Source organism: Notamacropus eugenii, chromosome 1 (genome assembly GCF_028372415.1).
Source record: "Notamacropus eugenii isolate mMacEug1 chromosome 1, mMacEug1.pri_v2, whole genome shotgun sequence".
Classification (NCBI taxonomy): domain Eukaryota; kingdom Metazoa; phylum Chordata; class Mammalia; order Diprotodontia; family Macropodidae; genus Notamacropus; species Notamacropus eugenii.
The window spans coordinates 293,877,208-293,900,693 of record NC_092872.1 but is presented as its reverse complement, the minus strand read 5'-3'; the positions used below and the strand labels follow the sequence as shown (position 1 = coordinate 293,900,693).

At 38.5% G+C, this 23,486-nt stretch overlaps 1 protein-coding gene across 8 annotated transcripts in view; it reads right to left on the bottom strand.

Annotated features, from left to right (window-relative positions):
- Nucleotides 1-23,486, bottom strand: part of DPF3 (double PHD fingers 3) — a 412,206-nt gene that overhangs the window by 235,888 nt on the left and 152,832 nt on the right. For 5 of the 8 annotated variants that reach the window (XM_072629216.1, XM_072629218.1, XM_072629219.1 and 2 more), the window contains exons 1-2: nucleotides 17,791-17,942; nucleotides 14,680-14,840 (exon numbers count right to left, since the gene is read on the bottom strand). In XM_072629216.1, the coding sequence (XP_072485317.1) occupies nucleotides 14,680-14,840; nucleotides 17,791-17,840 (211 nt within the window). In that variant the 5' untranslated portion in view covers nucleotides 17,841-17,942. Of the gene's footprint in view, nucleotides 1-14,679; nucleotides 14,841-17,790; nucleotides 17,943-23,486 lie in introns of those variants that run through there. The other 3 variants (XM_072629217.1, XM_072629220.1, XM_072629222.1) reach the window with 1 other exon arrangement.

Sequence of the window (23,486 nt, the reverse complement as noted above, 5' to 3'; positions counted from 1 at the left end):
AAAAGCATATACAGCAGTAGCAAGACCAGGGATAAACCAACCATACAACTGGAACCACAGACAATAAAGCCTGCCAGCTCTTTGAATCTGTCAATTCAACGGCATTTATTAAGTACCTACTATGTGCCAGGTACTATACTAAGCAATGAGAATACAAAGAAAGGCAAAAAAAAAAAATAGTCCCTGCTGTCAAGAGGCTCATATTCTACTGGGGGAAACAATATTCATACAACCATGTATAAACAAGATATATACAAGATAAATTGAAGATAACCACAGTCATAAGGCCTACACATATTGGGGTTTGTGAAAGCCAATAACAGGACCCAAGGAATCCTGTTCGGGACCAAACATGGCATAACTTCTCCATTCAAGATTATAAAAGGGGGTAAAGCCTAACCTTGATATAAAATACCAAATCAAGAAATATGCTCTAAGATAGTAGAAAATACCAAATTTTGAAGAAATATTAGAGATCAAAAGATTCCCAAAAGGGAAACCCAGAAGAGAATAACTCTACAGAAAGTATAAAAACTCATAAAAATAGAAAAATATATGTTAAAAACAACTCTGAGATTTCACCTAACGTTTTGCAAATTTGCAAAAATGATTTAAAAATAGAAATAGTAGATTTTGGAGGGGCTGAGAGAAAATAGGCACAATAACAAACTTTTGTTAAAGCTATGGAATGAGTCAATTGTTCCACCATTTTGGAATTATTTTTCAAAAAAAAGTGACTAAGCTTTCCACATCCATTGACCCAGCAAAACCACTTCTAGATATACAATCCCAGGGGAACTAAAAGTCCAATAAATACCAAGTTATTCAAAGCAGCACTCTTTGTGCAACTAAAACTTGAATCAAAGAAGACACTAATAAAATGGGAAATGGCTGGGAAAAAAATACTAAAAAATACTAAAACAGGGGGCGGAGCCAAGATGGAGTAGTAAGACACACATACTCTAGCTCTTCCCCCACAGCGCATTAAATACATGTAAAAAATGACTCTCAACAAATTCTAGAGTAGCAAAAGCCACAGAACAACAGAGTGAAAGAGATTTCCAGCCAACGGTAACCTGGAAGGCCAACAGGAAAGGTCTATTGCATAGAATGCAGAGTGGAGCCCAGCCCTGGCCATGTGGCACAGGGAGGAACAGGACTGTAACAGGCTTCCAGGGCAGAATTCCCATCAGGGAGGGTCTCAGATCCCTAAACGTACAAGCACCAAAGAAAGCTTCAAAGGTCAGTGAGAGGGCTTTCCCAACTGGGCGAGAGGGGAGCAGGGTCCCCTTCTAGCACCTGCCCCAGGCAGTGACAGTGGTAGCAACAGCAGTGGCAGCAGTAGTGGATGCAACTGCAGCTTACATTTGTGAAGCACTCTGCCTAAAGACCCTAGGGGAATTGAGCAGCTGATCTGAATCACAGCCCTGAGCATGGTCCTGGGGTGAGGAGGAACACTAGGACCCTCCTCTTGACAAAGGATTCAGAAGTCCAGTAACTGGCTGGAAAAATGCCCAAAAGGGGGGAAAAAATAAGACCATAAAAGGTTACTTTCTTGGTGAATAAGCATTTCCTCCCATCCTTTCAGATGAGGAAGAACAATGCATACTATCAGAGGAAGTCAAGGCTTCTGCATCCAGTACGTCCAAAATAAATATGTAATGGTCTCAGGCCATGGAAGACACTGAAAAGCGAGTCAACAGTTTGCTAAAGGAGACCCAAAAAAATGTTGAAGAAAATAGCACCTTTAAAAAGAGGCTAACTCAACTGGAAAAAGTGGTCCAAAAAGCCAATGAGGAGAAGGAGGCTTTAAAAAAGCAGAATTAGCCAAATGGAAAAGGAGGTTCAAAAGCTCACTGAAGAAAACAGTTCTTTAAAAATGAGAGTGGAGCTGAGGGAAGCTAATGACTATATGAGAAACCAAGAACTTACAAAACAAAACCAAAAGAATGAAAAAATGGAAGATAACATGAAATATCTCACTGGAAAAACAAATGACCTGGAAAATGGATCCAAGAGAGACAATTAAAAAATTATGGGATTACCTGAAAGCCATGATCAAAAAAAGAATCCAGACATCATCTTTCATGAAATTATAAAGGAAAACTGCCCTGATATTCTAGAACCAGAAGGCAAAATAAATATTGAAAGAATCCACTGATCACTTCCTGAAAGAGAACCGAAAAGAGGAACTCCTAGGAATATTGGGGCCAAATTTCAGAGTTCCTAGGTCAAGGAGAAAATATTGCAAGCAGCTAAAAAGAAACAATTCAAGTATTGTGGAAATACAATCAAGATAACACAGGATCTGGCAGCTTCTACATTAAGGGATCAGAGGGCTTGGAACAGGATATTTCAGAAGTCAAAGGAACTGGAATTAAAACCAAGAATCATCTACCCAGAAAAACTGAATATAATACTTCAGGGGAAAAATGGTCATTCAGATATAGAGGACTTTCAAGCATTCTTGATGAAAAGATCAGAACTGAAGAGAAAATTTGACTTTCAAACACAAGAATCAAGAGAAGCATGAAAAGGTAAACAGGAAAGAGTAATCATAAAGGACTTTCTAAAGCTGAACTGTTTACATTCCTACATGGAAAGATAATATTTGTAACTTCTGAGACTTTTCTCAGTATTTGAGTAGGTAGAGGAATTACACACACACACACACACACACACACACACACACACACACACACACACACATAGACAGAGAGCACAGTTTGAGTTGAATCAGAAGGGATGATATCTATAAAAAATAAAATTAAAGGGTGACAGAGGAATATATTGGGAGGAGAAAGGGAGAAATGGAATGGGGCAAATTATCATTCATAAAAGAGATAAGAAAAATCTTTTTCAATGGAGGAGAAAAGGGAGGAGGTGAGAGGGGGAAAGTGAAGCTTACTCTCTTCACATATGGCTTAAGGATGGAATAACATGCTCACTAAATTTGGTATGAAAATCTATCTTACACTACAGGAAAGCAGGGGAGAAGAGGACAAGTGGGGTGAGGAGGATGATAGAAGGGAGGGCAAATGAGAGAAGGGAGCAATTAGAAGTAAACACTTTTGGGAAGGGACAAGGCCAAAAGAGAGAATAGAAGAAATGGAGGCAGGATAGGATGGAGAGAAATATGGTTAGTCTTAGACAACATGACTATTATGGAAGTCTTTTGCAAAATGACACAAATATAGCCTGTATTAAATTGCTTGCCTTTTCAGTGAGAATGGGTGGGGAGGGAGGAAGGGAGAGAAATTGGAATTCCAAGTATTAGAAACAAATGTTGAGAATTGTTATAGCATATAACTGGGAAATAAGAAATACAGGTAATGGGGTATAGAAATCTATCTTGCCCTACAAGAAAAGAGAGAAGGGAAGGGTGGAGTGTGATAGAAGGGAGGGCACATTGAGGGAAGGGGTAATCAGAATGCAAGGTGTTATGAGGTGGGGTATGGAAGAGATGGGGAAAAAATTGGAACTCAAAATTTTGTGGAAATATCAAAAAATCTAAAAATAAATAAAACAAAAAAAAATACTAAAACATATAGACCTAATGGAATGTTACTATTCTGGAAAAATTAGTCAATATGAAGAATTCCAAGAAATATGGGAAGATATATATGAATTAATGCAAAGCAAAATAAGCAGAACTAAGATAATAATACACATAATGACTACAATAATGTAAATGAAAAGTGATTTCTAAAAGGAAGTCAAAATCTTGGTGACTGAAAAAACAAAAAACAAAAAAAAAGGTTGTTGAAGATAGAAAATGAAACATTCCTCTCCCTTAACCTCAAAGAGACAGTGGACTATTAGGATAGAATATTGTATACAGGGTCAATATGGACAATGCATAGGATGCTTTTGTAAGTTTTTGTCACTAGGGATTATTCAGTCTAGAGAAGATGGAGGCATGAGTGTGATAGAGACAAAAAGGAACCAACAAAATAGATTTTTTTTTTAATGTTTCATGAGAATATTCTTACATGTATTGAGGATATCCTTCATGAAAATACAGCAGGCTTTTGCAGGCAGTCCTCTACAGCAGACCATATTTCTGTCATATAATTGATGGAGGGATGTAGAAAATATACAATCACATTGTGTTTAGTATTTGTTGATGAAAAAAATTGACTCAGTAGAGCAAAACTGGCTTTAAAGGCTCTGCTCCAACAAATGTGTCCCTGATGCAATGTAGGCAGATAAATAGTACAAGAGAATTAAGCTCTGGGAATAAAGTCAGAAAGAGTCGAATTCAAATACTGCCTTACTAGTTATGTGAGACCTGGAAAGTTGTTGTTGTCTTTGTCCTTTGTTTTCAAAGAAGACCATGACATCAGAGAAACGATGACATGACTTGCACTTGACTTTGTTTTGAGTGCGGGAGAGTTGTGCAAGGTCACCAGCATCACTTTCTCCTCCTGAGCCACCTGGAGCTATGTGGGAAATTGTACAGTGCAATAAAAGATCTCAAGCTGTTACCTATAGCCAAAACTTTTTTTTTACAGAAGTATTCTCCTGAGGTTGTTCTATGGCAGTAAAATGTACAGCACCATGAACCCAAGAATCAAAGCTCCAAGTGATCCCCAAAGCAATGGAATGATGCATGGTGGGAGCTGTTGTTCATCCTTCATTTCTGAAGAGGACTGATGACATTATGGAGTGATGTCTTGACTAGTGAGAGAATTGGATTTAAGTGAGGCAGAGTTACACATAGTCATCAGTCTCACTCTCTTTCCCAGAGTCAACAAAATCCAGTGTCAAAAAAAAGTCAGAATGACTTGTGATGGCCCAGGATCCAGTGGATGACTTTGGCATCTTCAATATCTGACCAAGCTCTAAGTACTCCACAGCACCTGTTTCAGCTGCTTTTATGGTCATTGGAACAAATTGTTCTTATCCACCCATTCCTCAGGGGGAAGTCTTCACAGGCTTGGGGAAGAAATCCCTTTAACACATTGACAGATTTGAGGTCTGTCAGTTACCCTCAGACTGGTTTGGTCTGTCTGTCAAGGCATTTTACCAGGGTGTGGTCACTATGCATGCTACAGCTTTATGGAACTATAGATGAGAGTTGGGTAAAAGGTGGACACCAAAGGTAGATGAATAGCCTGAAAAGAGCTGAGCAAACTCTCACACCAGAGGTGCTAGTCCTCCCTCAACACTTCATACACTCCATACTGGTGGGAGTAAAAAGGCTGAAGAATATTACCACTGATGCATGAGAAGTGGAGTTTTAAAAGTTATCATGGACAAATAGGTCTCAAAAAGAAGATGGATCAGTCATGAAATAAGACTGAGGAATACCAAACAGATTTTCCAAGTAGTGCACTAGTATCCACAAAACAGTAAGACCCCGAGGGAGGTCTTCAGAACACTAGGAAGATCCCTTACAGAGGAAGGAAGGAAGGAAGGAAGGAAGGAAGGAAGGAAGGAAGGAAGGAAGGAAGGAAGGAAGGAAGGAAGGAAGGAAGGAAGGAAGGAAAGAAGGAAGGAGGGAGGGAGGGATGGAGGGAGGGAGGAAAGGAAGGAAGGAAGGAAGGAAGGAAGGAAGGAAGGAAGGAAGGAAGGAAGGAAGGAAGGAAGGAAGGAAGGAAAAATGGAGGGAGGGAGGGAGGGAGGAAGGAGAGGAAGGAAGGAAGGAAGGAAGGAAGGAAGGAAGGAAGGAAGGAAGGAGGGAGGGAGGGAGGGAGGGAGGGAGGGAGGAAGGAGAGGAAGGAAGGAAGGAAGGAAGGAAGGAAGGAAGGAAGGAAGGAAGGAAGGAAGGAAGGAAGGAAGGAAGGAAGGAAGGAAGGAGGGAAGGAAGGAAGGAAGAAAGGAAGGAAAGAAAGAGAGAGAGAGAAAGAAAGAAAGAAAGAAAGAAAGAAAGAAAGAAAGAAAGAAAGAAAGAAAGAAAGAAAGAAAGGGGAAGAAGGGAGAGAGGAAAAGGGGAAGAAAGAAAGGAGGGAGGGAAGAAAGACATAAGCATTTATGAAGCATCTACTATGTTCCAGGCATCATGCTGACCATTTTAGAAATATTATTTAATGTGATCCTCCCAACAACCCTGGTAAGTACTTGTTACTATTATCCCCATTTTACAGATAAGGAAATTGAAGTAGACTGTGGTTAAAAGACTTCTCCAAGGCCAAACAGTTAGTAAGTGTCTGAGGCTGGATTTAAACCCAAGTCTTCCTGACTCCAGGCCCAGAACTCTATCCATACTGTCTCTAGGATGCAAACAAGGACGTACTGGAAAATGGGTTTTGATCTGCACCAGTGGAGGGTGTACCAATATCACTGTGGACAAAGCTCCACCAAAGTTCAAAATATTCTAAATTTGTAACTTTAACTCAATCCTTCATTACTCAGAAAAATACAAATAAAAAAATTAGATAAAGTTGATTTCATAAGGTCATTTATGTGAGACTCTGATTTCTTGAAAAAGAAATTTTGAATCCCATCCTGATACTCATCTACCTGTTCAACAACAATATAGTTGAATTTATCATTCATCTTCCGAAATTTAGTATTCACTAAATGAATATTGTTCCTTTGATTCTTCTTTTTCACAAAAGGAGGACAATAAGAATGAAAATTAAGAGTTCAAGATATGATTTGAATTCTAAATTCCCAAATATTATTTTATTTAGCCCCAAATCACTGATTGTTTTTAATAAATGGAGCTAGCCATGGTACTTAAAATCAACTGTAGTTCTGGATAAGTGGTGTCAAAATCAAATAGGTAAGAATCTCTGTGGGCTGCATGTTGATTGACTTAGCCTTAAAATGGAAATTATTTATATTTTGGATAGCTGTGGTTAATTCCTACTGTCCTTAAATTACTATATATCTTTCTCTCCACAGTAGTTGTGCATGTGTCTAAAAAGTTGTGGGTAAATTTATTTTTCTAAATCAATCAATCAAGCATTTCTCAAGCACTTACTATTTTTCAAGTACAATGCTAAGATACAAAAATATCCTCTGCCCTAAAGAAGCTTACATTTTAAAGGGGGAAACAACATCAGAACATACAAGCAGATGGAAAGTAGCTTCAGAGGATATAGCAGCTGTGGGAGACCAGGAAAGGTTTCAAACACTAGGGACACCATACTATTTAAAAGAATTCAATGGCAACTCCTTTTATAGAACAAACAAGTGGTCCCTGATTTAATTTTTCATGGTAATCCTGTATTTTTATGCCTCAGGTTTATTTAAAGTGAGGTACAACTATGTAGGTAACCCTTGCCTTTCTCTATCTCTATAAAATTAATTTATGCCAATGCAATTGTCTGTAATTGAGCTAGCAGAATTCAGTTTCATTCTTTTTTACTTATACTAATCTTGCAGTGACCTGAATCATTAAACTTTACTTAAGTCAATTCCTGTGTGTGCTAATACTATTCTCTATCACCTTGATGGGCAGTGGAGTATTCAATAGGAATGATCAGATGAATATTACCTGGAGTTTGAATACACAATGAGTATTTAATAAGTACTTCAGAATTTCAGAAGTAAATGGTACCTTGGTGATCTCTGGCTCAAATCACTACAGATAGTGGAAACTGTCCAAGCCTTGTGGAGGTTATATTTTAGTAGAGGAGAATTGGACATCTCCTTAAGAGTGAAGCTAGAAGGAAAGACCTAAGAATAGTTTCATTTTGAGGTTTCTAGTGATTGAGAAACTCAAACTGAAGCTCAGAATCTCTAACCTTTCTAAGTGAAGTGGCCAAGTTACTCTCTTCAAGGTTACCCAAAAGTTCTTTTTTATTGCTGTACTGAATGATCCTTTCTCTATTCTTATCCTTCTCTACTTCTCTGCAATGTTTGATCAGTCTCTCCTTGATGCTTGCTACTCTCTAGATGTCTGGAACACTTCTATGTCATGGTTCTCTTCTAATTATCTCTCTTACTACCTATCAATCATTATCCTTTAAAGAACCACATCCATATCCTGCCCTCCACTCCCCTCTGTGGGTGGGCATACCCCATGCTCTATCCTGGGCCCTCTACTCTTCTTCCTCTAAATTTTTTTTGTTAAGAACCACCTCATCAGTTCTCACAAATTCAATTTTCCCAAATCTACACATGCAGCCACCACTTCTCTCCTAAACTCTAATCCCATACTTACTGCTGTATATTGGATTCATTATTCTCATGACCCATTATCATCCTGAATTCAATTTACCTGAATTAGAAGTAATTTTATTTCCCCCAAACCATTCATCCTCTTAAATATTCTACTTATGTTTTTTTAATTTTTTCTCAATTACATGTAAAACAATTTTAACGTTCTTTTTTTTATTTCAAATTCCAAATTCTCTCTCTCCTCTCTCCTTCATCCTTGAGAAGGCAAGTAAATTTATATACATCATACATGTGAAGTCATGCAAAACATATTTCCACATTAGCCAAACTGCAAAAGAAAACAGACCAAAAGAAATAAAAGCAAGAAAAATAAAAAAAGTTTTAAAAGTATGCTTTGATCTGCATTCACACTTCATCAGTTTTTTCTCTGGAGGTAGATAGCATTTTTATCATCAGTTATTCAAAATATCTAGGATCATTGCATTGCTGAGATTAGCTTGGTCATTCACAGTTGATCATCGCACAATATTGCTGTTACTGTGTACAGTGTTCTAGTTCTGATCATTTCACTTTGCTTGAGTTTGCAGAAGTCTTCCCAGATTTTTCTGAAAGACTTTTCTACTCATCATTTCTTATAGCACAATAGTATTCTATCACAATCATATACCACAACTTGTTCAGCCATTCCCCAATTGAAGGGTATCCACTCAAATTTCAATTTTTCACCACCACAAAAAGAGCTGCTAGAAATATTTTTGTAACTATAGACCCTTTTCCTTTTTCTTGGATCTCTTTGGATCACTACAGATCTAGTAGTGATATTGCTGGACAGTTCCAAATTGCTCTCCAGAATGGTTGGATCACTTCAAAACTCCACCAACAATGCATCAGTGTCCTAATCTTTCACATTCCCTCCAACACTTCTCATTTTTCTTTTCTGTCATATTAGGCAATCTGTGATATTAGGTAGCACCTTGAAGCTGTTTTAATTTGTCTTTCTCTAAACAAGAGTAATTTAGAGCATTTTTATATAACTATATATATATACATATATAATTTGATTTCTTCATCTGAAAACTGCCTATTCATATCCTTTGATCATTTATCTATTGGGGAATGAATTATATTCTCATAAACTTGATTCAGTTCTCCATATATTTGAGAGGTCTTAATCATAGAAACTTCATATAAAATTTTTCCCCAATTTCCTGCTTTCCTTCTACTTTTGATTGCATTAGTTTTGTGTGTGTAAAAACTTTTTTCTTTCTGGCTGCATGCAATATTTCTCCTTGACCTGGACTTTGGCTATAATCTTCCTGGAAGTTTTCATTGTGGGATCTCTTTTAGAAAGTGATCTGTAAGTTCCTTCAATTTCTATTTTGTCCCCTGGTTCTAGTATATCAGGGCAGTTTGCCTTGACAATTTCTTGAAATATGATGTCTAGGCTCTTTTTTTTTATCATGGCTTTCAGGTAGTTCAAAAATTCTTGAATTATCTCTGCTGATCTATTTTCCAAGTCAGCTGTTTTTCGGACGAGATTTTTCACATTTTCTTGTATTTTTTTCATTCTTTAATTTTATTTCATTGCTTTTTGACGTCTTTTGGAGTCATTAGCTGTCACTTGCCCAATTCTCATTCTTAAGGAATTATTTTCTTCAGTGAGCGTATGTACCTTTTTTTTTTCATTTGGCCAATTCTACTTTTCAAGGAGTTCTCTTCAGCGAATTTGTATACATCTTTTTTCCATTTGGCTAATTATGCTTTTTAAAGCATTCTTTTCTTCATTGGATTTTTATACATCTTTTTTTTCCATTTGACCAATTCTGCTTTTTAAGGAATTCTTCTCCTCAGTACATTTTTGTACCTCTTTTACAATTTGGTCACTTCTGTTTCTTAAGGTGTTATGTTCCTCAGGGGCTTTTTTCTTCCTCTTTTACTAAGCTGTTGACTCTCTTTCATAGTTTTCTTGCATCATTTTCATTTCTTTTCCCAATTTTTCCTCTACCTCTCTTATTTAATTTTTAAAATCCTTTTTGAGCTGTTCCAATAATTCTTTTTAAGCTTGTGTCCAATTAACATTTTCTTTGAAGCTTTGCACGTAGCAGTTTTGACTTGTCTTCTTATGAGTTTGTGTCTTGATCTTGCCTGCCACCATAGTAACTTTCTATGGTCAGATTCTTTCTTTGTCATTTGTTCCTTTTTCTTAAGACTATTTCTTGACTTTTAACTTTATGTTAAAGTTGGGCCGTGCTCCCAAGTTTAAGCTTTTTAGTGCTGCTATTTTCAGAATTAGTTCTGAGGACTAAGGGGTGTCTGTAAACTTTCGGTTCTTCCAGATTGGTGTGATCTAAGGAGAGGTATGGTCACTGCTCACTTGGACTATGCTCAAGTCTGCCAATGACCACAAGCACTCTTCCCCACCCTGGCACTGTGACCAGGGTTCCTGCTCTCCTGCTGTAGCTACAAGTGCTATTGCTCCTTATGTCCTTGGAAATGTGACTCAGACCTCTTGGACATGCTCCCCTGGAGCAGCCACAAGCATTCATCTTCACCCTGGAAATGTGACCAGGGCCCCTGCTCCCCTGTAGCCACAAGCACTAGTGTGCCAGTGCTCCACTTTGCCCTTTGACTATGACCCAGAACGATATATGGGCAATGCAACAGGGTCCCACATGCAGTGCCAGCAAAGAGTCCCCTCTAATCTCCTTCTGACCAACTGTCTGTGGGCTGAGAGCTCTGAAAGCTGCCGATGCTGCTGCTGATCACGACGATGATGACAATGATGATAGTCACCTGTAGAACCTGCTACCAGATTACCTATGCTGCACTGTGCTCCAGGCCCAACCACCACCCTGGTGAGACAGAACTTTCCTGCTGACTTCCTACATTGTCTTGGGCTAGAAAATTGTTTCATCTTGACCTTTTGTTGCTTCTACTCCAGAATTCAATTTGAGGCATCATTTTAAAGCTGCTTGTAGGGGGAGTTCAAATGAGTTCCTGCCTTTATTATGCCATCTTATACCATACTAACCTATTCATGTTAAAGGCAACCACCATTCTTCCACTCACTCAGATTTACAACCTAAAAGTCATTCTTAAGTATTTATTTTCAGTCATTCCCAGTATTCTCTCAGTTTCCAAGTCTTGTCAAGCCTACCTCAATGTCTCTTCTCTTCACACATAGACTCATTGTCTTTGAGTTCAGTCCCTCATCATCTCTTGCCTGGACAATCATAACAGCTTCTCCCTGCTTCCAAGCTCTCCTGTCTCCAATCCATCCTCCATACAACCGTCTGTTGTATCCCTCTCCAGTAGAATATAAGATCCTTGAGAGCAGGGATTTTCTCACTTTTGTATTTAACTCCCTAGCAGAAAACACAATACCTTAGATGCTTTTTGATTGACAGATTGATTTGTAGCATTCTGTCTGATCTTCACCTTTGTTCTTGTTACATCCTGCCTTCTATAAAAACATTGTTGACTTCCCCTATTAGATTAAAAGCTCCTCGAGGGTGGGAACTGTATTCATTCCACCTTCTTCTCTGCATAGCCTTACACCGAGTAGAGCATCATCACAATCAATAAACATTTATTAAGTGCCTAATATGTGCTAGGCTGCTAAGCATTGGGGATACAAAAAAGGCAGAAGATAGCAATCTAGTAGCTCATTAGATCCATGCTGAATTTAATTCCACCGCATGTAGTTTATTGCTATATGTGCCAAGAATGTCACTGCTGAGGATTTCTGATCCAGATATTAGCTGGCCAATTCATTTCCCACCTCCATAACTCTTCACACGCACTGATTCACCGGATCTCACTTCACTCAAAGCCAGGCACTGGCTATATTTCTAACACATGGCTTAGCCACTCCTGGCAGCTTATCAAAGCATGACAGACCCAAAATACAAAGCATTGACTTGGGAGAAACATGGCTGTCCACAATCAGCATGGTTCTAGAAGAGCCTCCCAGCAAAACTAACATTCAAGGGGGACTGTTCATGGTCCCCCCTCTGTTTTCTGTGATGGACCCAAGCCTGTTTAGGAGAAATGTGTATCCCTGCAAAGCTTAAATTATAATCACAAAAATATTTAAAAATGCAAAATTGATCTATAATAGCCCATAATCAATATATAAATAATAACTCAACGCTTAGATAAAAGTCTGTTAAGGTTTACTCTATGCTTTCCTCACAATAGATCTAAAACATAATGGAGAGGAAGGAGACAATCAGGATCTGCTTCCTAAGATTTCTTAAGGGCAACCCACTACCAATGATGTAACAGAGTGTACAAAACTGATTTGGTTTCTTAAGACTGACAATAATGGGGGTAGCTAGGGGGCTCAGTGAATAGAGCACCAGCTCTGGAGTCTAGAGGACCTGGTTTCAAATCCAGCCTCAGACACTTGACACTTACCAGCTGTGTGACTTTGAGCAAGTCACTTAACCCCAATTACCCTGCCTTCCCCCTCCAAAAAGAGTAAAATATATTTATTTTTTTAAAAAAAAATTGGCAATAATAATGATGATGATGATAATATAATCTCAAAATCTCAGATTTGAGTCTGTTCCTTACCCAAAACACAAATTTCATTTATAATATTCATGACTACCTGCCATACAAATTTCCTGAGACAGGGAACCTAACACCTCTATCTTTGTATAGCCTTGATAGGAAGTTTTCTCTAGTTGAAATTTTCTTTCTTCAGTTTTCCACTCTTTGGTTCTAGTTCTGCCAAGCAGAATGTCTATTCCCTCTTTCACAAATATTTGAAGACTGTTATGTTTCTCCTAAGTTTTCATTCTTCTCCAGGGTACACTCCTAATGCTTCCAGGCTTCCTCTACAATGTCATAGAAACCCCTTCACCTTGGAAGCTCTTAACCTCTGGGCATCTCCCCTTGGAGGTACTTTTTGGCCCTGTGGCCTCTCCCTATGATTGGCTGATTCCTCCCATAACCTCTGTTTAGGAGGAGGTTCAAGTCAACCATGTTTTCATTCCTCTTTAGGCTTTACTCCTGACACTTCCAGACTTTAGCTACCACTCCCCACTCCCCTCCCCCCCCACACACACACCCACTAAGTACCTTCATTTCCTTCCCCTTCCCCACATTTTGTGTTGTCTTCCCTCAACAGGATGTAAGCTTCTTGAGGTGAGGGACTGTCTTTCTGCTTGTATTTGTATTTTCATCACAGTGCCTGGCACAAAGTAAACACTTAAAAAATGCTTGTTGACTTGGCTAAGTTTTTTCTTTTTCAGGCCAAATATTACCCTATCCTTCCATTGATCTTTATGTGTCCTAGTTTTGAATACCCCTCAACATCCTGTTTACCCTCCCTTGAAAATGGCCCAAGTCATCAATGTTCCTTTTAAAATGTGGCATACAGAACTGAATGCAATAGTCCGGATATGGTCTGACCAGGGAAAGGTACGTTGGAAACTATCCTTTAATCAATTAATTCAGGCTAAGGATTCAATTACAAAGACAGTGTGGTTTAGTGGACACTGGCCTTGGAGTCAGAATGACCTGGATTCAAGACCTGTCTCTGACACATATTGTCTGTATAATCTTTGGAAGATCCTTTAGTGTTTCTCAGCCTCAATTTTCCCATCTGTAAAATAGGGATACTAATAGCACCTATCTCATAGAATTATTGGAGAAACAAAGGGCATAACATTGGTTATTTGCTTTGCAATTCTTAAATAACTATATAATAGCTAGCTATTATATTACTATTAATATTGTTGATGCTTATTATATGCTATAATTATTATTGTTGTTATAAGTTGAAGAACAAGGGTTGATCTCCATTGGTGAGAGAATTTCTTCACTGGGATAACTCTGCACCAATTAAATTATAGGTCTGCACAAAAAAAGATGGGGGGGGAGTCAATTCAATTTAATAAATATTTATTGAAGATCTCTTATATGTCCATAATGTGTTACACAATTGGAATACAAAATCAAAAAATGGCACTACCCCTACCCCCTGGGAGTTTACATCCTACTACTAGAAAATAAAGGGTATAGAGATAAGTATGTACCAAATGCAGACAAATTACAAAGTAATTAAAAGGAGCAAATAACATCATCAGGAAAGTTTTTGGTTTTTTTTGCTTGCCACATTGCTTAAGTTTCTTTCACATGATTTACTTTCTAGTCTTCCTTCCCCATTTTATATTTAGGCAATTAAATTTTACATTTATATAGCCTAAACTATATGTTTATAACCCTGTTATTTCTACAAAACATATGTTCTCATTAGATCCTATGTGAAGGAACTGAGGCTCACTCAGAAAGGCAGCCAAGGTCATACAGCTCGGGAAGGAATGAAACCACAACTTGAACTCTGTACTCTGGAATTCAAATCAAGAGATTTAAATTATATCACAGGTTTCTATGCTGCTGCACCTCAGTCAATATGTATATGGGAACATATCATGCACACACACATACACACACACACACACACACACACACATATATTCACAAACACTTAAAGTCACATTGTCCTTAGTCCCTTTTCTTCTGTATAGATCTCACAATTGTGTACACATGCACGCACAAATGTAGGTGTCCATCTCAAAGCCGACATTTGCCCACCTGGTCCCCGATGCCTCTTCTCCATCCAGATATAGCAGTTGTTCTGGGCCACCCCAGTCTGGGAGTCAAGGAAGGGGAGTCGCACACTGCGCTCCGCACACAGCCTGGAATTGTAGCTACGGCAATGTTCAATCGCTTCCTTGTAGAACTGGTCCCCAAGCCTGCCAAGAGGAAAACAGCAGAAACATCAGACCGAATGTTTCTTTACACACGCACGCACACACACACACACACACACACACACACACACACACTACATATTTTTCCTGAAGAGTTCAAAGTGAGCATGATCTCATCCATCTTTAGCACATCCCTAGAAACAGGTAAGGGAAAGTTTCCATTTCCTAGTTATAAAAAAAAAAATGATAATTATCAATGAACCACGAACTACATGGTATCAGAGTTAGCCTGAGCAGGTAGGTTCTCACTAAGCACCAATGGATAGAGCTCCAGATCTGCAGTCAGGAAGATCTGGGCTCAAATGCGCCCTTACAGACTTACCTGGGTAAGTAGCTTCACTTCTGACTTTCTCAGGAGAATGAGATAACACATATAAAATGCTTTGTATACTTCAAAGCAGCATATAAATGCTAGCTATTGTTATCCCCATTATACAGAGAAGGAAATTGAGACATAGAATCCAAAGCCACCAAACTAGTTAGGAACTGGGGTACTCTTGTTCTAAGCGTGTCCCTCCACTACTAAGTTCGGTGCTCTTTCTTCTACCAGGAATGTTAATAAGAGTAAAATGAGATAGAGTTGTAAAGTGCTTTGCAAACTTTACTATGTAAATACAAAATATTTATATTAATACTAGATCTATATGATTTTTATATAAATTTTAATAAAATTTATATAAATACTAAATACATATTATTGTTATTATCATTTTTGCTCTAAAATGTATCAGGTAACTTAAAATCCCCACTAACGATGAGAGTAAGATGTTGAGAATCAGCTATCTTTAATGAAGATTGGTGCATTTGAGGGGAGACAACCAGCTGTGCTTCAAAATGCCCATTAAAATGGTAGTTGTAGTCAGTCTCCTACATGGATGGGAAATAAATCCATTCACATCATGCATTTATTTACCAGTGCTGCAGGGTCCCCATGAGGCAGTGTGTCATAGTCAAGTGAGGACTAGCCTCAGAATCAGAAAGACTTGAGTTCAAGTTCTGTCTCTGATACATCCTGTGTCATGATGGGCAAGTTACTTAAACTCTCAATGCCTCCTGGCAAATCTCTCTAAAGACTGTAAATTACAGATGAGCTGCTAATTTGCATTGGAGCAAGGGGTTTCCACATCAAGAGGTTTCCCCTATGAGTGAAACTGAGGTGCTGACACTGAGTACAAACCCTAGCAGGTCCTAGCAGGCTGAGAATGTTTTAGGTTGTCGTTCAACTCTTCGTGACTCCATTTGGCTTTTTCTCCGCAAAGATACTAGAATAGTTTGCCATTTCCCTCTCTAGCTCATTTCTCAGATGATAAAACTGAGGCAAATAGGGGTTAAGTGACTTACCCAGGGTCACACAACTAGTAAGTGTCTAGGGCCTAATTTGAACTCAGGTGTTTCTGATTCCAGGCCCTGCCATTCTATCCACTTCACCACCTAGTACTAACCCCACAACAAACTAAAAGGCCATGAACCCAAGACCCATCTAAATAAGTTTGGTGAGGTTCATCAGCAACAACCATCCTTTGGCCAAGAGGTTGACCAAAGATGATTTTTTTCAGTCACAGAAACTCTAAGGCATAGGCAGTTTAGGATTTTTGCAAGGTAAAAATCTAACAAATCTCTTAAAAATCATATATTTGCAGAAAAATAACTGTGATAAAATGCTTACAATATTTAAATATTTCTAACAAATCTATATGCAAAATATCTCCTCTGAGGTTTTTGATAAGAAAAAATAGAAGCCTAGTAAAATGTGGCAAATTTCAGATTCCTGAGTGTGTGGTTCCTTTCATTTCAAATGCCACTAATTCAGAGAAACTGTCGATTTTCCTTATTACAATTTACTTGACAAGTCACATTCCAAAGAGTAAAAGAACATTATTTACCCAGTGATCAGAGGTAAAATATGAAAATGACCTTGAGGACAAAATACATGGGGAGTGGGCAAAGAGGGAGCAGCCAGTAAAGAGAGAAAAGTAAAGATACAAATGTAGCTGCTTAACTATCCACCAGTTAAAACACTCTTTTAAGCAGGAGTGAGGGAGAGACCAGACGAAAATGAAACCACATAATAAATGAACCTTTGTTTTGCTTGTGTGTGAATATGAGAATGAAAAAAAATGGGGAAATATGAAAAGTTTAACAGTTCTAAAAAAGAAATATTTCAATAAAGTAGGAAAATACAGTTTAAATTTTTTTGTACTATTTTTAAAAGCAGCAACATGGCATAGTGAATAGTGGACTTATGATGGAGTCAGAAAAACCAGAATTCAAGTGCTGCCTGGCCATGGAAATGTGGACAAATCCCTAAATTTGTCAACTCCACCAGGCTTCTTTCAGACTAAAGTTACAGAGGAATTGACAATCTGTATCAGTTTTAAAAAAAAGCTTCTACAATAGGAGATCTCCAGATAGACAAAATCATAAATCCAAAACCTCGTCTCCCCAAGAAAGTATTTTAAAAAACTATTAAAAACTTAAATCTTCCTAGTGAACCTGAAGCAAAACCCTCAATTTAAGAAGACTCATTAACCCTTTCACATTTCTAAGGTACATGTTACCTGCTACCCTGCCCAGGATAGAGCCACCCAAAGAGTTAATTAATTAATGCATATGAGTTTTGGCTTCCTTCCCTCCAGAAGGTTATGCTCATTGAATATTCTCAGAATCACAAGGAAATATACATACATGTATGAAACTGTAATACTAGCTCCCAACCAAAGTATAATCAAATTAAAGCAAATACATATCACACACAGCTGGAGAGGAGCAGAGGGGAAAATGAGAGCTTATTAAAATGCTATAAAACAAAATGGCACATAATCTGATGTAATCAAAGTTAGTAACAAGGAAGAAAAGATTAACAAGAAAATAAGAACTTCAGTTTTCCACCAATGTTTAAGTCTGCACCGCACCCACTGAAATTGCTCCTCACCCAAAATGCAGGACCCTCGTAGTGCAAGTGAGAACTTTTACAGGAGCCATGGTATATGGAAGATGAAAACTCTCTGGCCTAGACTTCCTTGGCACTAAAATGCCTTGTCCCAATGAACTGCAAAGATTACCAGCTACACCACAACGACGATGAGAGATGAGGAGATTCTATCTCCAGTTGTCCAGGAACAGTAATCTAAGTTCTTTTGAAAGCTTGCCAAAAAGATGTTAACTATTTAAATACTAGATATTTTCCTTTAAAGTAAGTTAGATGAAACCGAGCATTGTGAAATTATAGGGAACAAGTTTGATCCAGAGTAGAAATGAAACAATGTACCTCCCTCCTTTCTTTGCAGAGGTGGGGGACTCTGGGTATGGAACGTTGCATTTACTGTTGATGCATTGGCTGGCTGTGCTGAATTGCTTTTTTCTTTTTTTTCTAATCTTTTTTACAAGGGATGACTCCCTGGGCGTGACAGGTGAAATCAGAAATAACTAAGGAAACAAAGGTTTGAGATTCTGAGAGTATTGATTTATTTAGCAACTCATTGTATTTGCCTAACAAATTGGGATCAGGCTTCTTCAGCTTGGCACTGAACCCCAAATACAGGGGGAAATAGATCATTATGCATTAAAAGAAAACAATTCATAGCATATAAACCAGGATATAAGATTAAGTAATCTGACTTCTAACTGGAGGAAAGATGACAGGATTTTCCAAGTTGTGAGGGGGGAAGAATGAGTTTTGGTCAGTTGGGAGAGGGTGAGCAGGTTTTGAGGTCTTTCCTTGGGAATTGGGAGATGCTGATTAATTGCATCTACCTTCATTTTATGAAACAATAGATGCCATCTATTTTCCCCTGAATGATTTGCAAAAGAACAAGATGGAGGATAATACATGTGGCAGCACAAGATGGGAGTCAGTGTTCATGAGAGAGAATCCGACTGGTTCTCTTAATCCTTACACCCAAACAACTCCATTTGTAACCAGCCTTCACTCTATTTGGTTAGGGTAGGGGCAAGGGAAGAAAGATATTCAGAAACAAAAGTGCTTTTAAAAAATATCAATAAAAATAAGAAAAAGGTAGGTCAGTTCACAACTGAAATTATGAGGCAGCAGAAAGAACACTGGCCTTGGGATCATGAGATCTGGGTTTGAATCTTACCTCAGAAACTAGGTGTGTGATTCTCAGCAAGTCATTTAACCTCTGAGCCTCCGTTTCTTTCTGTGTAAAATGGGGATGATCACATTTGCACTACCTACCCCAAAGTATTATTGAGAGGAATGAGCTTCATAAACCTTAAATTGTTATAGACATATAAGCTACCTATAGAAATATTAGCAATCTAATAGAAAGAGCACTAGATCGGAAGTTAGAAGACCTGGATTCTAGTCCTGTTTACTTATCTCAAAGGCAAGTGACTTATCTTTCAAGATCTATTTCCTCATCTCTCTGTGGTGTGAGTGAGATGGACTAGTTAATCTCAAAAGGTCTTTCCAAGCTTACACCGATAATCCTATGATTAGATGATTTCTGATAGTTTTGACAGTCCAGGACTCTATGTTTTTATTCAAAACAAAAAACTTTTGGGGGCAGGAATAGGGGTGGAGGAGGGGAAGGAATGAAGGAAGATTTCCAGTAAGTATTCCTCTGCAGTATTGATAATGTACTTCCAACAGAAAAATCCAAAAGCAGAGGAAGCAGAAAATGAATTTGCTTAAAGTGAAAAATAAAATTGTAAAGTACTTATAGATTATGAATTTGATCTTGACTAAACATAACCCCCTTATTTTACACTTGGGGAATCCAAGGCTTGCAGAGATGTAATGCCTTTTTTTAAAGGGTCATAGACTACTTAACTGCATAGCCAAGACCAAGTCAACAGCATCTATTAAGCACCTACTATGTGCCAAGAGGGCAGCTAGGTGGTGCGGTGGATAAACCACTGGACTTGGAATCAGAAGAGTCATCTTTCTGAGTACAAATCTGGTCTCAGACACTTACTAGGTGTGTGACCCTGGACAAGTCACTTAACCCTGCTTGTCTCAATTTCCTCCTCTGTAAAATGAGTTAGAGAAGGAAATGATGAACCACTCCAGTATCTCTGCCAAGAAAACCTCAGATGGGATCACAAAGAATTGGACATGGCTGAAATGACTCAGCAGCAACACAACAATATGCCAGGCACTGTGCTAAAAGCTGAGGATTCAAAGAAGGACAAAATGGTCCTTGCCCTCAAGGAAAGCGTAGTCTAATGGGGAAGATAACATGCAAACAATTCAAGTAACTATGTACAATAAAGATATTTCTAGGATAAATTGGAGATAATTTCATGGAGAAGGCCCTAGAATTAAGGGGAAATCAGGAAAGGCTTCTTACAGAAGATAGGACTTTATCTGAGACTTGAAGGAACCAAGAGGCTGAGATGAGGAGGGGGAGAATGCCAGGCATAGGAGACAGGAAGGAAAAATGCCCAGGCAGGACATGGGGCTTCTTGTGCAAGGAACAAGAGGCCAGTGTCACTGAAGAGTATTTCTAGGGGAGGAAGATATAAGAAGATTGGAAAGGGAGGAAAGGGCAGGGTTATGAAGGGCTTTGAAAGTCAAGCAAAGGATTTTATATTTGATGACAGAATTAACGGGGAGCCACTGGAGTTTATTAAACAGGGGAGTGACATGGTCAGCTCAGCACTTCAGGAAGATGTCTTTGATAGCTGAGTGGAGGATGGACTGGTTTGCAAGGCAATGTTGTTTCCAGCTCACTCTAGCACTACAAGTTATGTAATTCGGTATCTTACAATAAACAGAATGAAAAAGTCAAACAAATGTCATTTCTACTGAAAAGTTATTAGGCTTTAAATGTTGCTGTTCAGTCATGTCTGACTCTTCATGACCCCATTTGGGATTTTCTTGGCAAAGACATAGGAGTGGCTTGCCATTTCCTTGTCTAGCTCATTTAAAAATGAGGAAACTGAGGCAAACAGAATTAAATGACTGACCCAGGGTCACATAGTTAATAAGTGTCTAAGGTCCTATTTGAACTCAGGAAGATGAGTCTTCCTGACTCCAGGCCAGTGCTCTATTCTCTATTCCACTTAGTTGCCTAAGGGTTTTAAGTACTTTTTATTTTGATAACATATAATATTACTAGTAACAAATGTGACAAAGGGGGAAGAACTGTATTTTTCAATGTCATCTTTACATGAATAATACTCTAAGTAAATAAATAGTAGAGATTTTCTAGAAGCCACAAGCCTATGAAAAATTGGAGATGACTGCAACAATCTGACATCCAACACTCCAGTCTACTGATATCTCCAGGGAATTCTCTTGGTAAACAGGCCGAGCTGGAAGAGATTCTAAAATAAAAGTTTGAAGTCTCTTTCATAATATTAATGACAGCAGAAGTGCTTTAAGTCTCCTTGGTAAATCTGAGTAGTGTGTCTAAACAAGGCAATTAGCCAAAACCTTCACTAAGTTAGCCACTTTCCCTCAGAGAAAAAATATAAGCATCTCTTCCTCAGCTGTGGAAAACTTATTAAACCAAGAAAAATCTGTCCCCAACATGATATCTCCACAATAGTAAATATACTTCTCCACGAAAAAAACTGATATGACATCTGCATAGAAACATCAGGGACATTAGGAAGCCGTAAAATCACTCCTCACATAGCAAAGAGATGGAGTTCCACAGGTGAGGTCAGATATGGATCACTACCATCTATCAGCTTTCTGTCCATCTCTGTCCAAACAAAACAGTCTGAGTTACCTGGGAATGATATAAGATGTGAGTTGGAAGAAGCTGACACCCATGAAAATGAAATGTTCTCATCAAGGACCAACTTTAGGCTACTCAAGCTGTGATCAGAAAACAAGGAAGAGCCAGAAAAAATTGCTGAGTTCCCTTTATCTCTCAGGGAGAGACAGAATAAGAGAAAAGCAAGGCTGTCTGGGAAGAGTAGTTTTTCAATGACCCTGATCAGTCCAACCTTCCCTCCCTGGTTACACTGAAATTTAGGAGTCTAAAGGAAAACTCGTTGTTGCATTGGAAGTGAGGAAAAAAGATTTTACAGCTTTAAGAATGGGGTTCTCATTTAAAAAACACCGACAAAAGTTCTCCAAATGCCTAATGAGGATTGACTGTAATATAACAAAAATTCTAAAACAGCAAAGATGGCCCAGAATTTAAATCAATTGGATTGCTCCAAACCTAGACACAACAGCACCTGGAATGTTATTTTTTTATCCTACCATATGCCCCCCAACCATACACCCTCCTAACCCCTGTTGTTTTTCTTGGGTTTTTTTTTTCTGTTATTTCAGTCATATCTGACTCTGCAACCCCATTTGGGGTTTTCTTGGCAAAGATACTGTAGTGGTTTGGCATTTCCTTCTCCATCTCATTTTACAGATGAGGAACTGAGGCAAACTGGGTTAAGTGACTTGCCTAGGGTCACACAGCTAGTAAGTGTCTGAGACCAAATGTGAACTCAGATTTTTTTTTTTACTTCAGGCCCAACACTCTATCCAGTATACCACCTACCTGCCTTTTGCTCCTAGACCACAGAATTTTTAAGAGTTGGAGGGGACTTTAGAGATCATATTTTCAATCCACTCATTGCACAGAAGAAGAAACCAAGGCCCAGAGGGGTTAAATGGTTTATTTCTTCTGCCTAACATTCTTTTTTTGTCAGAGATAACACCAATCCCTCCAGTTTTTCAGCTAGAAAACTTGAAGTCAATTTTTAAAAATTTTTTTATTCTCATTATCCCTTATATCTAATTTGTCATCAGGATTCCAATTTGAGATGTGGAAATTGAAAATGAATCTTCCATCACCAAGGACAACCTCTAATATATGTGGATGCTCTGCATTGAGGGTCAACCTCTACTTCTGGGTGAAGAATGAGCAGTATAAACTTCCCAACAAGGTCACCAGATAGTAAATGTCAAGGCTGAGATTTACATTCCAGTCTTCTGTCTCCACCAGCATCTAAGTAGCAACGTAGAGTTCCAGGTCTGCAGTCTCATCTTCCTGAGCTCAAGTCTGACCTCAGATATTTACTAGATGTGTGACCATGGACAAGTCATTTTATCCTATTTGCCTCAATTTCCTCTTCTGTAAAGTAAACTAGAGAATGAAATGGCAAAACGCTCCAGTATCTTTGTCATGAAAACCCAAAAGGCGTCATGAGGAGTCAGACACAACTGAAAAACAACTGAACAGAGTAGAGCCAGTGCTCTACTGTACATGTTACCTCTTTCTGCTTCCTAACTACCAAGACCTTATCCTATGCTCTATGCCTTTCTCCTTCTCTACTCACTGACTCTGAGATCTCATCTATTTCCATGGTTTCAACTATTTAAATGATTCCCAAATCCCTGTTTCCAGCTCCAACTTCTCACCTGCATTTCAGTCCTCAATTACTAAGTACCTTTTGGATATATCTGATGTCCATTATCTCAAATTCCACATACAGCTGTATGAACTTATCATCTGTCTCTGCTTCCCAAATCCCTGATTTGGTCATGTGTACCATGATTGTTCAAGCCTTCCAGCTAGAAACTGTGGAGTCATTTTTGATTCTTCCCTCTCCTTCCTAACATATGTTACCAGGCCTCAAGTCAAGCCCAAAGTATTTTCTTGCAGCTGTGTTTGTATAGAGAGAACTTACTCCTAACTGGTGAAGAAAGTG